The 18,230-nt window shown below is 57.7% G+C and overlaps 9 protein-coding genes across 9 annotated transcripts; 5 read left to right on the forward strand and 4 right to left on the reverse strand.

The window, feature by feature from the left end:
- Window positions 1-180: 180 nt before the first annotated feature.
- On the forward strand, window positions 181-1,277 carry EHS24_006180 (uncharacterized protein; the record flags this gene model as incomplete). The annotated part of the gene is made up of 3 exons (XM_028621652.1): window positions 181-250; window positions 292-697; window positions 737-1,277. The coding sequence occupies 3 exons, from the start codon at window positions 181-183 to the stop codon at window positions 1,275-1,277; spliced, it is 1,017 nt and encodes a 338-aa protein (XP_028478104.1).
- Window positions 1,278-1,386: 109 nt separating this feature from the next.
- Window positions 1,387-2,964, reverse strand: EHS24_006181 (uncharacterized protein; the record flags this gene model as incomplete). Its single annotated transcript, XM_028621653.1, has 5 exons — window positions 1,387-1,937; window positions 1,982-2,383; window positions 2,421-2,682; window positions 2,721-2,827; window positions 2,865-2,964. 5 exons carry the CDS (start codon window positions 2,962-2,964, stop codon window positions 1,387-1,389), a joined length of 1,422 nt encoding a protein of 473 aa, XP_028478105.1.
- Window positions 2,965-3,587: 623 nt separating this feature from the next.
- Window positions 3,588-4,665, forward strand: EHS24_006182 (uncharacterized protein; the record flags this gene model as incomplete). Its single annotated transcript, XM_028621654.1, has 2 exons — window positions 3,588-3,645; window positions 3,692-4,665. 2 exons carry the CDS (start codon window positions 3,588-3,590, stop codon window positions 4,663-4,665), a joined length of 1,032 nt encoding a protein of 343 aa, XP_028478106.1.
- Window positions 4,666-4,811: 146 nt separating this feature from the next.
- Window positions 4,812-6,690, reverse strand: ROK1 (RNA-dependent ATPase rok1; the record flags this gene model as incomplete). Its single annotated transcript, XM_028621655.1, has 3 exons — window positions 4,812-5,691; window positions 5,738-6,561; window positions 6,610-6,690. The coding sequence occupies 3 exons, from the start codon at window positions 6,688-6,690 to the stop codon at window positions 4,812-4,814; spliced, it is 1,785 nt and encodes a 594-aa protein (XP_028478107.1).
- Window positions 6,691-7,007: 317 nt separating this feature from the next.
- On the forward strand, window positions 7,008-8,428 carry NTG2 (DNA N-glycosylase and apurinic/apyrimidinic (AP) lyase; the record flags this gene model as incomplete). The annotated part of the gene is made up of 6 exons (XM_028621656.1): window positions 7,008-7,122; window positions 7,249-7,447; window positions 7,489-7,531; window positions 7,613-7,902; window positions 7,941-8,142; window positions 8,234-8,428. The coding sequence occupies 6 exons, from the start codon at window positions 7,008-7,010 to the stop codon at window positions 8,426-8,428; spliced, it is 1,044 nt and encodes a 347-aa protein (XP_028478108.1).
- A 1,224-nt stretch (window positions 8,429-9,652) lies between these two features.
- On the forward strand, window positions 9,653-11,161 carry EHS24_006185 (uncharacterized protein; the record flags this gene model as incomplete). Its single annotated transcript, XM_028621657.1, has 3 exons — window positions 9,653-9,811; window positions 9,860-9,967; window positions 10,004-11,161. The coding sequence occupies 3 exons, from the start codon at window positions 9,653-9,655 to the stop codon at window positions 11,159-11,161; spliced, it is 1,425 nt and encodes a 474-aa protein (XP_028478109.1).
- Window positions 11,162-11,235: 74 nt separating this feature from the next.
- On the reverse strand, window positions 11,236-11,742 carry EHS24_006186 (uncharacterized protein; the record flags this gene model as incomplete). The annotated part of the gene is made up of 1 exon (XM_028621658.1): window positions 11,236-11,742. One exon carries the CDS (start codon window positions 11,740-11,742, stop codon window positions 11,236-11,238), a length of 507 nt encoding a protein of 168 aa, XP_028478110.1.
- A 2,877-nt stretch (window positions 11,743-14,619) lies between these two features.
- On the forward strand, window positions 14,620-16,295 carry EHS24_006187 (uncharacterized protein; the record flags this gene model as incomplete). Its single annotated transcript, XM_028621659.1, has 3 exons — window positions 14,620-15,662; window positions 15,714-16,219; window positions 16,267-16,295. The coding sequence occupies 3 exons, from the start codon at window positions 14,620-14,622 to the stop codon at window positions 16,293-16,295; spliced, it is 1,578 nt and encodes a 525-aa protein (XP_028478111.1).
- A 136-nt stretch (window positions 16,296-16,431) lies between these two features.
- On the reverse strand, window positions 16,432-18,024 carry EHS24_006188 (uncharacterized protein; the record flags this gene model as incomplete). The annotated part of the gene is made up of 3 exons (XM_028621660.1): window positions 16,432-17,535; window positions 17,577-17,904; window positions 17,948-18,024. The coding sequence occupies 3 exons, from the start codon at window positions 18,022-18,024 to the stop codon at window positions 16,432-16,434; spliced, it is 1,509 nt and encodes a 502-aa protein (XP_028478112.1).
- Between the last annotated feature and the right edge of the window lie 206 nt (window positions 18,025-18,230).

The following is an 18,230-nucleotide window of genomic DNA, read 5'->3' on the forward strand; positions in this document are numbered from 1 at the left end:
AGAATGATTAGAATGCATGTGTCGTGACGACGTGAGTACGGCCTGCTGCAGAGACACAATAGAAAACGAGGTGGACGACCTCCACATCTTTTGCTCCCGCTCGGCCGAAAGTTGAACATGACGAAGATGCTTTATGGGCCGTGAGACTTGATGTTGTTCTTCCCTTTCGCCAACTCCACCATGTCGGCATCTCCGTTCCAGACATATCTCAGCCGCTCGGTTGATATCTTCCGCCGCAACACCGCAAAGGGTGGGTAATTGCTCTCTGTTCCTGTTGGGCTGACGCGGCAGTCTTGCGGATGGAACCTCAGCCTAACAGCACTGCCCTCCCGATCTTCTCGTTCACCGATGCCCAGCCGCCAGTGAACCCCCCTTCGGACTTTGCCACCGGCAGTGACATCGACATCGGAGGTCTGAGCACCAATGAGCTCACTGCGGTGCCCTCACAAGAAGCCGAGGGCGGCCTGTCGCACATTGCATTCCATGGCAACATGTCACTGGCAGTGCCTCCTCAATACGCCGGACAGATCCGCACAGGCTACGCAGGCTTCCGTAACAAGTCACGCCCATCCCTGTTTGGTGACGATACCTGGAACCTTGACTTGTACTCGCACATCAAGGTCGAGGTCGCGTACCGTGGTTTGGAGGCATGGAGGAGCCGCTGGGTCGTCAACATCCAGACTGCTGGTCCCGTCAAGTACGTTGTTGTTCCATGTTGCCTCTGCTGACTCCATAGGTCGGATCTCTTCCAGCACCGTTTGGATCTTCCCTCCAACTCCACATCCACCCAATCTGGTGCCACTCTTGACCCCCTGCACTGCACTGGCCTGCAGTTCACCACTCTCTACCTCCCCATCTCGTCATTCCTCCTCACCAACATGGGCACTACATCCGAGGTGCAGATTACGATGATGAGGCAGAAGGTCCGCACGTTCGGTTTCGCTCTCCTTGGTGGTGGACGTGACGATGCCATTGCCCCCACTCCTGCCCAGCAGGCTGCCATTGAGCGCGGTCGTATTATGGCTGCTGGTGGCTTTGGCCGTCCTGGTGTCGATGAAGAGCCAGACGCCGAGCTGGAGGAGCTTCTGGCGTCGGACCGCCCCGCCGGTATGCCTGCACCTTCGTACGCCAAGCCGGCTGTGGCCGGTGCGTACCACCGTGTGGGTTCTGCGGGTCCCGCCCCCGTCCTGACCCCACATGCGCTGGACAGGGAGGGATACTACGAGCTCTGTGTGCGGAGCGTCGAGGCCGTCAACTATGATCCCGAGATGGACTAGGAGGCAAGTGTGCAGCACGTCATGTTATTTTTGCAGTAATGGTTGCTATGGAAGAAGCTAATCCACTTTATTCTGCTTACATTCATCCGCTTGGCTTCCACCTCAAGGCTCAAACCAACGCCCTGCGTCCGTCCTCCTGCAAAATCTCGTTGAGCGTGACACGTTGCTTGCAGTTTTCGTACGAAAAGCTTTTGGCAAGCTCATCAAGCTCGGCCTCGGTCTTTCCCTCAAAGTAGGACGCGTACTCGGCGCACAGCTCCTCGGACATGAGGCAGTTGCGAACGATACGGCCAAGGTGCTTGTCCGTCTTCCACATGGGCGGATAACGCTGGTCCGTGGATGGCGCGGCCTTACTAAGCCACTCGACGAAGGGCTCAAACACCTTTTTGACGGGCGTAATGTCGCAACCCCAAGAGTCGGCAGCAACCTCTCGTTTCTTTTGGAGGAACGGGGCTAGCAGCTTCATGTAGGCAGTGTCTTCACTGACATAGGTCATGCCCTGGAAACCAATGTCCTTGTACAGCCAGATGGACCACGACGCGTTGGAGCGGGCATAGATTGAGAGCTGGGTCTTGAGGACAGCGTAGCGCTCCTCGTTGATCTTCTCCCAGTTAGGAATGCCGTCCGTGGCCTGCTGGTACACTGGACCGAACTCGCCGTCTGCCAAGGTCAGATGGTTGACAAGAATCACCAGGAGGACTTACTCCAGATGGGCCCTGCGATCTTTGCCATATAGTCGCACTTGCGTGCAAACTGCTTCTCGTGATAGGCAATCTGCTCTGGAGTGCCTGTGAAAGGCTCGGGGGGGTTGGGGAACCCATAGCTCGAATAGTCGTGGCATGCGTACACCGAGTTGGGGAGGGGCTCGCCAAAGTGGCTAAAGTCGGCACCGAAGGTGTTACCGTCGAGGAAGAGAATGTGGTCGGGGTCAATGGCACGAATGGCCTTTTCAACGCGAACGTAAAAGTCCAGGAGGCGTACGTGCTCCTCGTCGGTAGGTTCGTTCAGGGGGTTGTAACCAGCAACCCAGGTGTTGTCTTTGTAGTGACGAGCGAGCTCCTCCCAAATGAGGATGGTGCGGTCTTGAAAGTCCTTGTGAACCCAGACTGGAGTCAGCTCTAAATCACACTGCAAATTCCTCACAAAGAGCCTGGTTGTTTCCAGTGTCCGAGTGCCAGTCAACGTTCTGCCCACCGGGAGCAGCATGCAAGTCAATGACAGTGTAGATGCCATACTTGGAGCAGAGGTCAATGACGCGGTCAAGATGCTTCAGCCCCTCCTTCTTGAAGACACGGGGGTTCATGTCGTCTTCAAAGTGGCGGTAGTTGACGGGGAGGCGAATGCAATTGAGCCCAAGCGAAGCGAAGAACTTGGCATCCTCCTCGGTGAAGAAGTACTCGAGGAACTGGAATCAGTTGGCGTTGCGGAGCGGCTTTCCCTCACCTTGTCGAAAAAGTACTCGTACTTTTCCTGTCCAAGCACCTTTTTGAGAGCAGCGCGGACCTGGTACTCGTGGCCAGGGTATCCAGTGATGAAGTTCTCCATGTTCACTTATTTGTCAATCTCGATGTTATGGAAATGACTCACTCCATCCGCCCAAACCGGCGCCCTTTAGGATAATGGGTTTGCCATCGACGACGATGTTTTTGCCCTCAACCTTGAGGAATTCAGTGGCAGACTTGGTCATGGTGTATAATCCAGTAGATGGGTGAGTAGTTGGTGGGCATTGGGGTCCGATATACACGTCTCTGCCCAGCCTATATGACATGCCAACATGTGACAGCCTGTTCGTGCCGGACCGATGGCCCCGTCGGGATGGAGTATTCTCGGCCAGTGTGTTTTTTCGCCGATAACACACCGACTCCGAGTTGACCGACAACGGAAGAAGCGCCAGAGCAATACGTGCTATACGACGGCGGGTTAAAGAAGGGTGGGCATAAATGTGCGGCTGACCCAGAGGCCCATCTGGCCTGCGCGGAGCACGAGGTGCTGGTTCACATGCTGTGTTGCACAAGCCCACCAGCCCACAAGCCCAACCAGTCCAGTCCGCCGCCAGAGTCTTGTGGCTGACGACAGCCCTACGACTGATAATCTCAAGGTCACCGAGGGTAATCATTTAATGTTACGTAACCGGCGACGAGTCATCCGGAGTCAACCGGGGGTGTGGGGGGCTATGGGGTGTCTCTGCGATGGCGACATTGGCATGGAATGGAGTCGCCGACGCCGAGACGGTACGATGCAACAGAACGGAACGCAACAACGTGCGCCGAAAGTTTCTTGCGCTTTGCTTTCTCCGCAACACCACAAACAATGTCCTCCCCGAACAAAGCGTGGGCTGCCCTCGTCACGCGCCCAAACTATGTTCCTGGTACGTTCAGGCCAATCACCACTATCTACTCGAGCTGATAACAAAGGCCTCCTCGCGCTCCACCGCACCCTCGTCTCCGTCTCGGCGTATCCGCTCGTCGTCCTTGCCACCGACTCGCTGGATGAGGAACACCGTGCCGTCATCCGGCGACGTGGCATGGAGGTGATCGACATTGATCATCTCAAGCCTGCCGAGGGTGCGCACGCCGGCTTTGACGCCAAGTTTGATCGGTTCCATGACACTTGGACAAAGCTCCAAGTCTTTGGCCTCGCCCAGTTTGAGCGCCTCATCCTTATTGATGCCGACACAATCTTCCTGCGCGGTATGGACGAGCTGTTCGACATTCCTCTCGCTGAGGACGAGATTGCAGCGTCACCGGCGTGCACTTGCAACCCGTTCAAGTTCCCCCACTACCCGGCCGACTGGGTTCCGGCAAACTGCTCGCTGTCACATCAGTCCCGCCCGACTGAGCTCCACAATGTCCCACAGCCCAAGCCTGACGCGCCTCGTACTGCCCACTTGCTCAACTCGGGCGTGGTTGTCCTCCGCCCCTCGACGCAGATTATGGACCGTCTTGTCGACCACCTCAACACCTCCCCCACAATTGCGGATGCCCAGTTCCCCGACCAGGATGTCCTCGCCGAGGTGTTCCGCGGCAAATGGCGTGTCCTTCCCTGGTGGGCCAACTCGCTCAAGACTGAGCGTGCGGTACACAAGAACATTTGGGCAGACGACGAGGTGCGCCTGCTGCATTACATTCTGGAAAAGCCATGGTCGAAGCGTCCTTCCCAAGCAATCACACGCGACCTCGTCACTCCTGCTATTAATGGTCACGGACGTCCCCCCCTTCCATACGGCCTGCTGGAGGCTGTACGCAGCACTCCAGACCAGTCCAGCATGACCGACTACGATGACCTGCACTCCTGGTGGTGGGCGGTGTACGACGAGTTGATCAAAGAGATGAAGGCGACAGGCGGCGACGACTGGGTCGTTGTGGAGAAGTGGGTAGCCAACGAGTAGGAGCTTGGTGATTTTGGAGGGTTGGCAATGATGGCACGAGGCAGTTTGTCGTGTCCACATAGATGGTGTAGCAAGGACTATGGGTTTGTACGCAAGCATGGATGCCAATGGGTGCATATGTGGTCTCTATAGTTGCAACACTCTGTCTATTCGTCGTCCATCTTCTCGTCCTTGCCCTCCTTTCCCTTGCGACGCTTGCTCGCCTCCACCATGGCACGCTTCTTGCGAGCTTGCTCACGCGCCACATCGCGACCACCGCCACCAACAGCCTTGCGCTTGATCGGTGCCTTGGCGAGCTTGCGCTTCAAGTTCTTGGACGGCTTTGGGAGGTTAAGTGTGTACTCGGGTACGGGGCAGCCCGAAGCGCGGAGCACATTGGCGATCGTGCGGAGGTAGGCGCCGTCCTCGATAGTGAAGAAGGTGACAGCCTTGCCTGGACGACCAGCGCGACCAGTACGACCGATACGGTGGATGTAGCTCTGGACAGTCTGCGGGAAATCGTAGTTGACGACCACCTTGACGCCACGGAAGTCCATACCACGGGCGAGCACCTCGGTGACGACAAGCACCCAGACGGTACCGGCGCGGAAAGCCGCAATAGCGGCGTCGCGCTTGGATTTTCCGCGACTCGAGTGGACAGCCTCCGCACGCACGCCATCAAGAACAAGCTCCTTGGCAAGCTCGTCTGCGCGTTCAATCGACTGAACGAAGACGAGCGACGGGTAGGGAAGACCGCCTTCAGCGATGAGGTTGCGCAGCGCAAGAAGCTTTCCTGCCTCGGAACCAGCATACAGGAGCGACTGGTCGACGGTCGTCACGGCAGAGTCCTTGAGGCCAACAACAACGCGGACACCGGCGTCCTTCAGCCAGCGACGAGCGAGGGCCTCAGCACCGGCGGGCATCGTGGCGGACAACAGACATTTTTGCACCTTGGCGTTTGTGCATGCCTCGACAACAGGCTCGACCTGGGGAAGGAAATCGGGTGACAGCAGACGGTCAGACTCGTCAAGAATAAGGTGGCGGGTGCTGAAATGTCAGTTGGATGCTGCCTGAAAAGACGAGGGGTACTTACTCGGCAAGAGACACCTGCTTGCGCTCAAGCAGATGATGCAACCTCTCGGGGGTGGCAATGAGCACGTCAATGCCAAGACCGGTACCCGAGGCCTTGGTTGCAAACTCGTTCACACTGCCAGTCGACTCGGCGTCACTGTCGGCCTCGTCATCCGATCCGGCCTCCAGCTTCACGCTTCCTGGAGCCGACTCGCAGACAGCGGTCTGAGTGGCTTTGCTCAGAACCATACAGCGCCAGCGGCCATTGGCGGTAATGGCCTTGAGAACACCGTGAATCTGAACAGCAAGGTCGTGAGTGGGGACGAGGACAACGGCACGAATACCCTTGCCTTCACCCTCAGCGACTAGCTTGCGCGCAGGCTTGTCGAGCGACACGAGAGTGGGAAGGAGGTATGAGAGGGTCTTTCCGGAACCGGTAGGGGCAATACACATCGTGTCATTGCCGGCGAGAAGCGAGCCACCGACCGCACACTGAACACCCCAGAGCGAGTGGATGTTGGCATCGGACAGCGCGCGCAAGAGTGGTCGCTTGAGAGAGGATTCAGGCAATGAGGTGAAGAGAGAGTCAAACTCGGTGGAGAGGGAAGAAGGAAGGGGTTCGGGGCCGGTGATGGTAATCTTCTGCTTGGGCGGGGCAGGGATGGACGTGTGGGACGTAGACGATTCGGCGTCCGAGTCAGACTCAGAGTCCGACTCGTCGTCAACGGGAGCGGCTTTGGGCGCCGAGGCGGAGTGGTCTCCAAAGAAGTTGAGAGACTGCGGGAGGGTGGCTGAAGAGGTTTCCTTTGCCTTGCCCTTTCCTTTGCTCTTGGTCTTCTCCTTTTTCTACGGGGGTCAGCTGGAGGCGACATGGCATGGATGGGGGTTACTCACGTCGAAGAGCTGAATGTCCTTTTGGAAGCGCGACTTGTCGAAACGGGCTCCCGCTGTAAGGAGGTTGAATGGAGAGGCCATGGTTGTTGAGCTGTCAAGCTGTCAGAGGGCGGTGTCCTCTGAAGTCTGCTGGAAAGTGCGTGCAAGAACGACGAGGAGAAGGACGATGAGTCCGGAGAGGTCACAACAAGCGACCGCAAGACTTTTCTGAAGGCAGATGTTCGACCGTGGGAAAGTCGTCACCTGAGTCCATCCCAGTCAAAACACCCACCGCACGCAACGCGCGTGTCTGCCTTGCTTTCAACTGCCCACTTTGCACTCTACCATCGTCCGGAACAAGCGTTTCCATTGTCAAAATTCTGCGACGAACGACTGTGTTAGCTTGTTTGCGCTCGAAAATGGCGCCTCCATTGCTCAAGGCGACGACTTCAACGGTCAACTCACGCGTCTCGCTCATCTCAGAAGTCAAGGCTGAGCCAGACCTGCCGTCGAGCTCTTCCTACACCTCACTGCGTCGGTCAACACGATCAACCACGCGCACTGCAGACGATGAGACGACGACCTCTTTAAATCTCTCCAGCTATGCATTTGCTGCGCCACCCAGAAAAAGGGTCAAACTCGAACCAAAGACGCCATCAGTCAAGGCAGAGGACGACGAACCACTTGTCAAGCTGGAGGACACCACGCCGATTCTGCCTTCCTCTGGCTCGGCCACGCCCAAGAAAGGTCTTCCCTTGGCCAAGAGGTCAAAGGCGCACCCCGAACCTGCCAAGTGGCGCGAGCAGTATGCGCTGATTGAGCGAATGCGAGCTGGCATCGATGCACCAGTCGACACCATGTATGTCTTTCTGGCGGGCTGAGGCCATGCTAATGGTGCAGGGGTTGCGAGCGACCGCGAACCGCCGAGGGACTGGATGCAAAGGTGGGACCATGAAGCGTTCAACATTGCTGACAGCAGACGCTTCGCTTCCACGTCCTCATATCTCTGATGCTGTCATCACAGACCAAAGACGCCGTCACGTCGCAGGCCGTGCTCAACCTGCACAACGCTCTACCAGGAGGGCTCTCCGCAGAAACGCTTGCCATAGCTCCTGCCGACATTGTGTCCGAAGCCATTAGCAAGGTCGGCTTCTGGCGTCGAAAGTCCGAGTATATTCAGGCAGCAGCGCGCAAGCTCCTCGAACGACCAGGAGACGGCAAAGGCGATGTGCCCCAGACCATTGAGGAGTTATGTGAGCTCAAGGGTGTGGGGCCAAAAATGGGCTTCTTGGCACTTCAAGTTGCCTGGGACATGTGGGTTTGAGAATACAGGCTGTGGCTGACACGATAAGCAATGCTGGTATTGGTGTAGACGTCCACGTACATCGCATCACAAACCGCCTCAAGTGGCACAAGCCGCCAACCAAGACGCCAGAAGAGACCAGGCAGGTTGAAAACCGCTATACAGTGCTCACTCTCAGGATCAATCTCGAGTCGTGGCTTCCATCTGAGCTGCACAAGCCTATCAACCCAATGCTCGTGGGATTTGGTCAGGTGAGCACGAAACATTGTGTGAAAGGAAGTTGACAGTAAGGTCATTTGCCTGCCCGTCGGGCCCCGTTGCGATATTTGTCTGCTCGGTCAGCAAAAGCTCTGTCCTTCACGTGTGGCCGTCAATGCTGGGAATCGCAAGCAAGTTGCATACACGTTCACTGCAGAGGATGAAGTGAACGGCAGACCCAAGGTTGAGATTGCGTACGAGGAGGACGTCAAAGTGGAAGCTGTGAAAATGGAGCCAACTGAGGGAGTTGAGCCCACTGTTAAGGAAGAACCCGTATAGTTTTTGTAATACAAGCGCAGTGGAAGAGGACGGCTGGGCGCGAAGATAGGGGAGCGCAACGTTCGCAATGCAGGGCTTGCCGGTCGTGGGATATAACCTCAAAAGCAGCACACCGTCTCCGCCGGTGAACGGTGGAACAGTTGGCCTCAAGAGGGATAGGTCATGCCAGACTGGCAGGTCTTGGATGGCTTACGGTTGGCGACGAGGCGCCCGTCTTTCTGTCTTTCCGTGCTGCTCTGGGTGGCTAGGCGCTGTCTTTTTGTGCGCTTGTCGGAGTGTCGGCGATTGCTTCTAGAGCCAGTCGCCAGTGGCTGCGGGGCGGCGCCGGTCGCCATTGCGTGTATGAACAGGGTTCACTGTACCGCGGCTGCTCGGACCGGCGCCGAGTAAAGCGTCTAGGAGCAGCAGTGGCCAATTGGAGGATGGCCGTTTGTGTACCATGGCACCCTCTCGACGAGAGAGGCGGGTAGACTCATCTGCGTCCATAAGGTCCCCATGGTCCATGAGGTGTCCCACTGGCATCATGGCCACACACAGCGCGGCGCACATGTTTGCACACTTTCCAGACCGGGCCCGGCACAGCAGCAGAGTTTGGAGCCGGAATGAGCGATGCGTTTGTGCGCCATCCGGTCGCATCCACATGGTGAGGGTCACGTCGTGTGGCCGTCCTGGACGGGCGGACGTGCGGACGTGCGGACGCGCGGACGGGAGCATCAACGCGTGGTCCGTGTTTCGAATCCGGCCAGCGGTCCTGCGGGCCTGGGGCTTGGCGGCGTTGCAACTGCGGTCCACTGGCCACACCTCTCGGCGGGACACCGGGAACGCACAGGCCTCTCTTCTCGCCGCCGCATCGGGCCCCAGTCTATGGGATCTCGCATAGACACACCGACCGTCGACTTTGCTTCGCCCACTTTTCTCCCAGCCGTGTTCACACCCACACACCCACACTCTCAGAGATCAGACACGTCAAGGTCCCACTTTGACAGCTTCGCGCACCGAATCACCCATACGACCCCCAGCTTACGGCTTACGGCTTGGCTCGAAAACACAGCCGGTCATTACGTTTCGCCATCACGTCATTTACGGCTGGCCCAGTTTGTTTGCCCTTCCCATTCCAACCCACCCAACAGAGCTATAGCCAGCCATGTCGCCCGCTCAGCTTCGTCAGTTTCGTAACCTGTACTATAGATTGCAAGTGCTGACTCCCTAGCTACACCACTTCCGATGTCCAATGCAGCGGCTGGGCCATCAAGCGTCGCGGGCCCAACCCACGCTGCGGCCGACAATGTTGTTGACGAGGACGCCGACAAGGAGCGCTGCTGCATCTGCCTTACAACGCTCGTGGATCGCACAGCAGCAGGAGAGTGTGGACACGAGTTCTGTGTGAGTCTCCTGTACCTCCTGTAACCTTGGACGACCACTGACATGCAGTTTACCTGCATAGGTGTGTGGGCCAACCAGTCGCGACGATGTCCGCTTTGCAACGCACCAATGTCCGACTGCCTCCTGCACGACCTCGGCTCTGCGATGCCGACAAAGGTGGGCTTGCGTAGGCTTACGATGCTGACGCTCCAGTTCTTTCTCCCTCCCCTCCCCGAACGCCCGTTTGCGCGTCGCCGCGTTGCCTCTCCCTCTCCGACACGCAAGGACGCTTGGCGCGCCGAGCAGGCAGCAGTGGCTCGTCGGAGAGATGTCTATGCGCGCGGACTGTTCGCCAAGCATGTTGCAAGTAATGGCTACACAGGCTTCCGAGCCAACCCGTCCCCCCGCGACATTACGAAGGACGGAGCAACCGCCGAGCGTGCACGCCTGTTCCTCCGCAGAGAGCTGCGTGTGTGGGCCCCACCCGACGACGTCGACGGCCTCGTTGACCACATTGTCGCATTCCTCCGCTCTGTTGACGTCCGATCGGAAGCGAGCGTGCGCTTCCTGGAGCCGCTTGTCGACGAGACGTATCCACAGGCTGCGGAACATTTGGCTCACGAGCTGTACGCCTTTTTGCGGTCGCCCTACGCCGAGCTAGCCGCATACGATGAGGTTGTGCAGTACGATCTACAACCCAGCCGACCTTTCCTCGAGGCTCAAAGAGGTCGTTTGTCATCGCACTCGCTCAGCGCCACGAGTTCTGGCCGTTCCGAGTCCCGCGGGCGCTCGCACTCCAGTGACGATTCGTCAGCATACTCGCGCTCGCCATCAAGACGCCGGCGGTCCCGCTCGCGTGACATCACACGCTCCGACATATTCCGCCCTGAGCCAGCACGAGGCGAGCGGCGCTGGGACCAAGCCGACTCTTGGGTGGACCCAGAGTACGCCGCCGAAGTTGGACGAAGGGACAAGCGGCGACGACGCAAGGAACAGCGTGCGCGCGCCAGGGAGAGGAAGCGCGAGGCCGCCAGTGCGGCTGCTCTCGCGGTGGACCACGGATTGACACTGGATCCTGCTATCCCAGCTGCTGGCATCAATATCAAGGGTGCAGCCGAGAGACGACAGAGCCTGCTTGAGCGCTTGGCAATTGCCAAGGGACATGTGAGTGACATCGTGTCGGATGCATCTGCGGAGACTCCACCCCCGGCCACTCCGCCTCCCGACAGCGAGCAACGGGCCAAGGAACTACGCGACAAGTTGATCGCCGAGCGTAAACGCAAGGCACTCCGCGAACAACTCTTGTCACGCAAAAAGGCCAAGACCGGTGAAGAGGAACTTTCAGAAGAGGCGGTGGCAGTAGTGCCGTAGTTGATGCACCCGCGTTGACTAATACTATGGGGGGGAGCGTCTCTATGTACAGTGTGAGGGGCCGTCGGGAACGCTTAGATGACAGCCGCGAACACCGCAGCGGCAATGACAACCCCGGCGATACCCTTCTGCTGAGCGCCATTGGTGGAGGTCGGCGACGTGGCAGGTGAGGTTGCGGCTCCAGTCGCATTCGTGTCGCCCGTAGCCTTGTTTTCGATGGACGATCCGCCGACTGCTCCGCCCGAAGAGCTTCCTCCAACAGAAGGAGAAGGTGAGACCGCTGTCTGCCCCATGGCTCCCGTGGGATCAGTTGTAAGGCTAGTGGCCACCGTGACGGCAGTGTCGACCGTAGGAGTGACCGTAGGAGTGGCAGTAGGCTTGCCGGTGGTTGGCACGCTGTGCGAGACGAAGGTCGTAATGATTTCAGTGGACCGCTCCTGGCCCGACGGCGTCGAGGCGGTGTTGATTCCCTCGGTAGGGGTGTCGTTCGATGCGTCGGTCGCGCCTCCGGCGTTGGGCGAAGTGTCCTGGGCATAGGCGAGAGCCGGGAGGGCAAGAATGGTCACGAGGGAGAAGCGCATATTAGTTGCGGTTGCGGGCTGACTGCTGTGAAGAAAAGGAGAGAAGTTGGGGGGCCAGTTGTTGCGTCTCTGCTTCGGTTCTGCAGCTCTTATATTCCTGCACTAAGCAGGCTGGTCGCTCGTCGCCAACGAAACGGCTTCCCGCGCCCGCTCGTCCTAGATCGTGCCACACTGGACGCGGCGGGAGACGATCATGGACAAACCGGGTGTGCCATTGTGATACGGAATCCCCTGTACGTATCGCCGGGCCAAGGCACGCAGCTCGTGGGATTGTGAGTCGCGTCGCCGTCGCCGGCCACCAGATGACCATGTATAGCCAGGTTTTTGCGGTTGTGGCCCCATAGATACCGTAGACCCGACCTGTTGAACAGTATTGCAACTACTGCCATCTAAGCAAATGACGCTATGTAGTTCAGAAGCAGCACTCTGCATAGAACACGCACTGTGCCTCAGCTAAAGGACATGGCAGTTGCGCCGCTCTGAGGTCATTGCGGCCGTGCTGGGATAGCCTTCCACTCGCACGCAGCCACTGATCACAGAATTGACTGGATTCGTACGTACAGTAGATGAGCGGCGCGAAGCAGCCTGGTGTTGCTCCTCTCCAGCACAGCTTTGGGCTTGGCGTGTGCGTCGTAGTTTGTGAGCATGTGAACTCCTTGCAATCTGTAACACTACGGATCCCGTTGTACTGGAGAAGTTTGATAACGAAGGCGGGGGAATCGGGTACCTGGGCACTTGGGGCTAAACGGCATGTAAGTATGTACATACCACCACCCCGTCAGTACTATGAAGGTCGCATGTTGTCGACGCGGAGATGGTTCTTCTTGTGGCATGAGCTTTGACAAACCCCGTTCAGTATCTCTCAGGCCGATTACACTGTCCAGTGGACCCCCTGGACCGAGATGTGACAAACCTGTATCACGTCTGTACCGCCGTGCCATGCATGTCATGAGATGCCCGGGCCGAGATGTGATGCTTTGTGGCAATTGCATCAGCAGCTGGTGAGTGATCAACGTGCGGTGACCCGCATCAGTCCACTCCAGTGTCTGTCACGGAACATGATCTGTAACCTGGAGAGATAATACCAGTGGACAATGGATTTCCGGCTGTTGCGTGAGCGACGTCTGCTTCCTGTCGACAGCGTACAGCTCGTAGCCCTCAGAGAATCAGAAGGGGGGGGGGGAGGGAATTGGGCTGTACTGTACCACTTACTGGACGGTGCCATGGAGTATCTAGCTCTGCGTGGTAGACAAACTTGATAACTTAGCATGGTCTTGACTTGGTTAACTGGGGATGGCGGGAACTGGGGTGCACTTGCAGTACGGCACACCAGACACGTAGCTAATCACACCCTACTATTTTCAGTTATGGTTTTATGTTGCCGATTTTGACACAGGCGCCATCGGCCATCCGAAAGCTATGTGCAGTCTCGGTTACAATATCTTAAAAATGCCCTTCAAAGGATACATTTATCGCCTGGTTTTCTGCTCGCAATGGTGACGTGCAAGTGTCTCTCTTGACTTGTTCTGAAAGGGCAACGGAGTGCTTTGACCAGTGATCCAGTGACGCCTCATCTCTTTCTGTTAATCTGTTGCACAACGGCAACCTCCTTGAAAACCATAGTCGATTAATAATCGATTTCGTAGAACAACATGGATCGTGAGAGGTATTGGATCTGGGACCCGATGACGCCAGGGATTCACTGGATCCAGTGATTAATGAGCGTGCCCTCCTGCTCGGCTATTAACTGCGCAATATCGGGCAACACACCCTCATACAGTCAGTCGGTTGAGGCCATAAGTGGCGTTTTGTCAAGCCCTGCGTCGTATGAGTTGGGAGCCCTATCCACATGCATATCCCTCTCAAGCCGATTGCTTTTGGCCAGAATGGCTGTCGACCGTGCGCAGGGAAAAGCTTGAAGGCCGGTCCGCGTTGGGTACACGTTGGATGGGCGGTGCGGACCCGGCAGCTTTGCAATGGCAACAGGTGCAGCAACTACTGGCCTACTGGAGCCATGTACAGTACGAGAGCTGCCTGGTATCTGCGCGAGTCCTAGAATGCTGTTTCAGCCGCGACAGCTCGCGCAGCTCTTGCATCTAGTACCATTTGGAACACATCTGAAACAAGCACCGAACACATGCCCTGGCGTCGCTCGCAGAAACTGGGCCGCCGTGTTCCACATGTCCATCGATATCTACAACGTACAACGTACAAGCTGCGCCGCGCACAGTCGGCAATTTCACGTGTGGTCAGACCTGTTGCACCTGCTGGGCACACCCCCTACACCCAAGTGATACATGTGGAGGGAGCTTGGAAGGCACATTGTTATCATACCTGGCCACTCCTTCGTCGATTTCCCTTGTCCAAGTTACAATTTGGCGTTTGTATGCTTCTGACCATACACCGCACACGATCAACGCCTCCTCTCCCGGGACAGACCAAAAACTTTAAACGCCGTGTAAAGGCCCAGTTTGCCAGCTTCTTTGCGCCGGCCTCGGGCGCCTGACTGGAGGTGCGTGTGCATAGGAGAGGGGAGGGGGGCGTCTGGGTGGGCTTGGGAGCATGGGAGCATGGGAGACGGTCAGCAGTCAGCCCGCTTTGGGCGTGGGTGGTCGTGGTGGTGGCCAGTGCGGCCAGTGCGTCGAGCGTGCACCTGGTGGCGGCGGGCCGGGTGGCCGGTAAAAGGCAGGGACAGGTCAGTAATCGGATAGACGACGACGACCACCCACTGGCTGGACCAGAATCTTGATCTCGCTCGCCTCTGCACTGGCCACCATCGCCCACACCACACAGACACGCCCCCGACTGGTTCAAATGTAACCCCCTCAGTCAGCTCGCCAGCTCGTCAGCTTCTTCCACTCTTCCATCGACGTCGGCATGGGCGACGACCGAAGGACATCCTTCCTCCTGTTCTCGGGAGGTCTCTTCTCGCGCAAGCAGCGTCAAAAGCACCAGCAAAAGCAACCTAGCTCAAAAGACCGCCAGCGCCCTCACTACGGCAGCGTCGGTCACGCAGCGGGCAGCGTCGAAAAGGCTGTGGTGACCATCAGCGCTACTCAGAACAAATCGACTCGCACAACAGTGTCGGCGCGTCCTCGTTTGCAGGAAGCGTCGTTTGTCGCCCCGAAACAAGCCTCAACGGTTCGCTCAGCACAAACCAGGGAGATGGCGTTTCCTGTTCACGTCCCAGGGAGACCACTATCAGCAAACCAGATGGCACAGCCTGCCAGACCGGAGCCAGGCAAGGTCCCTATCCAGCGTGGTCTAAATCACGTCTTTGACTACGACCACCATGGCCCCATGTCCTCTCACTTTGGATCGGCACCTGAGTCCAACGAGGTGCGCGTTCGACGGTTTTCGGAGAACCAGTACTCGACGCCACGCGCAACCAAACAGGAGCGTCTATACTCGATGGGCCACGGTCACGACCCGTCATCGGTTGGGCACAACAAGGGACGCGCCAGTATTGGAGCCCGCCCTCTGTCAGCGTATTGGGACGACGAGTATTATGACGACGACTACGACGACGAGGGCCCCCTCAACCCCCTGGAAGTGCTTGAGGAGTTCTTTCACGACACTCCGGCGGCTGGACCTTGGTTCGACACAGCGTTGAGTCTTTCGCCTCGCAGAACGCCAAAACCTTCTGCACCTGCCACATCTTGCAGCACTCCATCACAACGTACTCGCCTCGTGAGCGACTCGTCCTTCATCTCTCCGTTGTCTCCTTCCACCGTCTTGTCCCCTGGGCCCGCCCCAACTTCCCCTCCTCCCCAGGCCCCTCGGTTCGGCTTTCCCACTCGCCTCCGACGCAACTCGTCCGTCACTAGCCGTGCAAGCAACACAGAAGGCAAATGGGCCGAGCTCAATCAGATCTTCCGCACCCTCAGCAATCGGGACAGTGACGAGTTGGGCACGCCGAGGTATGTTGCTTTTTAGGTGTGCTATCTGAGAACCTGCGCTGACTCCAACAGTGTCCCCATCCACCTGCGACCCTTACCACCTGTGCCTATGTCACCACCAGAGTCGCTCGGCGGACGTATGCATCGCAGCAGACCGTCGGTCTGGCGAGACAGCATCGAGGAAGCTGCAGAGCCACGCCGGGAACCGAGCTCCGCCTCCGCTGTAGACCTTTCGCTGGACCCGGCCACTGTGCTGGACGCCGACATGGACGTCAGACCTCCTACAAGCCCCGTCGTAGCCCACATTATTCCTCCTAAGGAGAGGGCGCGAATCGGATCAAGTCGCCAGGACTCGTTTTCTTCTCAGTCTTCTCAGGACTCCAGCAACTCCCACACCAGCACACTGCAAACACCAGACGCATATTTCAACAAACCTCAGCCCATTCCCTCTAGCCCCTTTCGTTCAACCAAGCGCCTCGGGGGGCTGGTCCCGGTCGGCCTTACTCCACCCCCTCGCCCACTGTCGCGAACTCAGGCCTCGAGTGGACTCGCCCTCGGGTCTTTGTCGTACACGCCTGGTAGGCCCTTGAGCCCGACCTGGCGTGACGAACTAATGCGTATTTAGTTGGTATCGGCTCGACGACAACAGGTTAACAATAATAAACATACATCTACGTGTTCTCTGTAATCTACCAGTCTTGTATACATTGCTCCTCAGTCAGACTGCGTTGTACAAAGCATGCTACATCCACAGTAGTGTTCAAAACGGCTGCCTTGCGATTGTTGTGACCTATTTGGGTTGTTTGGTCGTACGAGGTCTCTTTGCCGCGGATGGCTGGCCATCTTGCTGCGTCCCTATCGTCGATCGCGTTCGCCTCGTCGCCGCCTGTTTGGCAGTCACACTCTTGGCGGTCGTTCCCGGCTTGGTGCGGGCTTTTGGCAGGGTGGAGGCGGAGGCGTGTGAAGTTGTACGAGGAACAGGTTTAGACCCCACTGCAGTGCGTCCAGGAGGGCCGTCGTCGCCCGTCTCCCGTGCCCGTTTCGCACGAGGCACTGGTCGGGAGGGTCCGGCTTCTGGTGAGGGTGGTCGAGCTTGTGTCGCCTTGCGCGGTCCTTTACCGGTAGTCAACTTCCTTTTGGAGCTATCAACAGCTCGCAGTGGCCCCGACATTACAGCTCCGGATTGGACAGTTGCTGGTGGCTCCTCGTTCGGAAGGAATGTTGGCGGAGAAGGAAGAGCAACAAGGCGTTGGTCTTTTCGCAGGCGGGGAACGGCTTGCCTCGAAGGCTGAGTGACAGGCCGCAAAGTTACTGATGGTCCCGGCTGTTGAGCAGGGGCCTTGTGTGCCGCTGCTGATGGTGCTCGGTGGACGGCAGGTGGAGGACGCGACGTTGATCCATTCGATCCCGTGGCCGACGCTGAACGCTTCGCCGTTGGCGCTAATAAGGGCTCATAGCGTGCAGCGATAGTAGCCACAGTGGACGAAGATGACGCCTCTTGGGAGACCACTGGCGAGGGCCGACGCGGCGAACGGCGAGGAGCGTGGTCCAGATCGGGAACGTGTAGCGACCTCCTAGGTGTTGACGCAGTGGCAGAATGGAGCGCGCCTAGTTCGTCGGATGAGGCACCGTCACTGGTGATGCCGCCATCGGTCCGAGTGGCACGTCTTGGAGAGTGATCGCTTGTCGAATGTGCGGGAGAGCGAGGAGCGTCGAATGGAGCTGATGACCATAAGTGTGACATGGCCGATTTGGCGGTCTGCCACGGAAGATGAATCACGAACAATGCAACCAGGGCAAAGGCCGAATGAAAGAGAAGAAGTGTGAGGTCCATGTGCTGCTCATGGCGGCGAAGAAATGGGACAACAAAGTTCTGGTAGACGAGGCTGGAGGCCTTTGAATAAGTAAGCGTTGTCATTTGCAATGGGCCCCCACCTGCGATCTCCATGTAATAAATATGAGGATGGCAGCCATCTTGAAGGACTTGTAGAACGGGAACCAGTAAAGGAGGGCGTCTGCGAGGAGGCTGACAGGCTGGGCGGCGACCTGTACCGTCAGCGCTGGCCAAACACCTTGGCCGCTACGGGACTTGCGATGGTTCGCCGGTCCGGATGGCCTCGGGGGCTGCCGCATACCCACAAAGACAATCCAGCTCATGAGGCATTGGCGAATAAGTCGCCTCCTGGTAGTCACCCCTACTCTGCGGCCGTTGGCTCGGACCTCCCTCAGTGCGCGTAGCGTATCGAGCAGGTTGAAGAGCGTCCTGGAGGATCAGCTGTGTGAGCCGCGCTGGGTGGTCGACATACCATAGGTTCCGGCCGACATTGCCTCTGGCCGCCGCGAGGAGCAGCACTGAGGCTCCTATGGCTGTCAAGGGCCCCATCGCGGCATTGGTGAGAAGGAAGATGAGAATGAAAGGTGGTGACAGACGTCATGTTATTGTCGCCGCTCACGCGCTCACGCCAAAGCAGTCGCGTTAATATATTTTCTGCGCATTTGTCCGAGAACCGCCAATACAGTATGGTTAATACGTCACAGCGAACTTCAAATGGAGATATGGAGAGATGTGTATGCACGATTATATAACGA

The sequence above is a fragment of the Apiotrichum porosum genome, assembly GCF_003942205.1.
Source record: "Apiotrichum porosum strain DSM 27194 chromosome Unknown scaffold_3, whole genome shotgun sequence".
Lineage (NCBI taxonomy): Eukaryota > Fungi > Basidiomycota > Tremellomycetes > Trichosporonales > Trichosporonaceae > Apiotrichum > Apiotrichum porosum.